The following is a 1,778-nucleotide window of genomic DNA, read 5'->3' on the forward strand; positions in this document are numbered from 1 at the left end:
CTCACCCAGGAGTTTTAACATTAACTGGTGATCCTCATCTGAAGTGATGATGCTGCCTGACTGTTTGCAAAATGATGATTTTCGTTTCTGTGATGAGTCCCCTCACATTTTTCAGTTAATGGAAACGCTAACTGTTTCCATGCGTGATCCTAACTGTAATCCTAATGATAAACTCTCTGTATAGGTTAGTGTTCCTCATATCATCCCACAACTCACCTGTAATTAGATCACTCTCCATTAATGAGAAACCCAAACAAAAGAACTGTAAATATGCCTGGCTTTTCAAAAGTGAGCACAGGCTTCCATTTTAAACCATAATCCCTACATTAGCGAGGTTGAACAGCGGACATGAGTTCCCAGCTTGGTGATCAGTAGAGTAGATTCTGAAAGTTTTGCGCCCAAATTCTAAGGACTAGTCTTTCAGTTGCTAATGAAGGTCACAATAGTAAAATCCCTGCTTCCAGGCTTGGTCTGAAACTCATTCCTGTTTCTACTTGGTCCATCTGTCTGGAAGGACTACTGCTCTTGTTTGGAGCTGAGTTTCCTCATCTATAGATCAGAGAGGTTGGGTTAGTTGAGCTTCATCATTTCTTTCGGCCTGACTTTATAACTCATTTGATCTGTCATTTCCAGGGCACGACCGTAATAACATCACTGACTTCTGTGCTGTATGATGACAAGGAATTCCCACACCCAGAGAAGTTTGACCCTGGGCACTTTCTAGATGACAGTGGCAACTTTAAGAAGAGCGACTACTTCATGCCTTTCTCAACAGGTAATAGAAATTCGTTTCCAGGGGCCCAGGGAGATGGCTCCGTGGAATAAGCTCTTCCCTGGCAAGTACTAAGGGCCTGAGTTCAATCCCTGGTTCTGCAAAAAAAAAAAAAAAAGAAATTCATTTCCACATACGCCGTGAGGGACAGCTGAGCTGACTCATAGCAGACTTGGAGCAAGGAGGGTGGAGAAGGCAGGGTATTCTACAGAGGTAATGGGTACAGGAGAGCATGTGGTCTGTAGAGGTGGGGGCCAGATCCTGGCAACAAAAGCCAGCTGAGGAAAGCTCGGGGAACACAGAAGGCTGTCCTGCAGTGACCCCAGAGCGTGGGACCCCAGATGTTCCTCCATTCATGATCACACACCTTGGATATGCAGGCTCACTGCTAAACTGTGTGTGCAAATACACAGAGTTGCCTTCATTTTTAGTGTTCTGATGCCTATGTTGGATCTTGCAGTCTGCTTAGCAAGGTTTCAGAGATTGAGCTCTTCTTTTAAAGAATGCATTTAGCAGAGATGAAAAAGTGCTTCGTAGTTCTCAGTAGTATCAACATGGGGAGGCAATGAGAGTGAGACCCCCCAGGGAGGCCACAAAGATCATAAGGAGGAAATGACCTAAGGTATCGGTTCTGAAGGGAGAATAAGAGCATCACTTTTTAGCCAACTGCAACAACATGGATGAAGCCGGAAACTTCATGGCATTGGGACTGAAGAGCTGAGAGTGAAGAATGTGATGAATGGAAGGCACGATGTCAAACGGCAGACGGGGAACAGTATGTGGAGGACCAGGCCATGTCACTTGGGCCTTTGCTCATGAGACAGAGAGGAGAGTTGCTTGAAGCTTTAGAGTGAGGGAGCAGTGGCTTGCGGGTTAGTTCAGTTGTTTAAGTGCCTGCTCCAGCAAACCCAGTCAGCACAGGGGACCGTGGTTCAATCCCCAACTCCACGTGCATTATCAGACCCACCCTTAAGGCAGCCTGAGCCAGCCAAAATAAAGAAGTAAA

General features: G+C 45.9%; 1 protein-coding gene across 1 annotated transcript in view; it reads left to right on the top strand.

Annotated features, from left to right (window-relative positions):
• The window catches only part of LOC101564514 (cytochrome P450 2C18-like), a 51,551-nt gene that overhangs the window by 48,129 nt on the left and 1,644 nt on the right, over window positions 1-1,778 (top strand). The window contains exon 9 of the mRNA XM_004625490.2: window positions 634-775. Coding sequence (XP_004625547.1) covers window positions 634-775 — 142 coding nt within the window. The remainder of the gene's footprint in view (window positions 1-633; window positions 776-1,778) is intronic.

Source organism: Octodon degus, unplaced genomic scaffold, assembly GCF_000260255.1.
Source record: "Octodon degus isolate 3935 unplaced genomic scaffold, OctDeg1.0 scaffold00010, whole genome shotgun sequence".
Lineage (NCBI taxonomy): Eukaryota > Metazoa > Chordata > Mammalia > Rodentia > Octodontidae > Octodon > Octodon degus.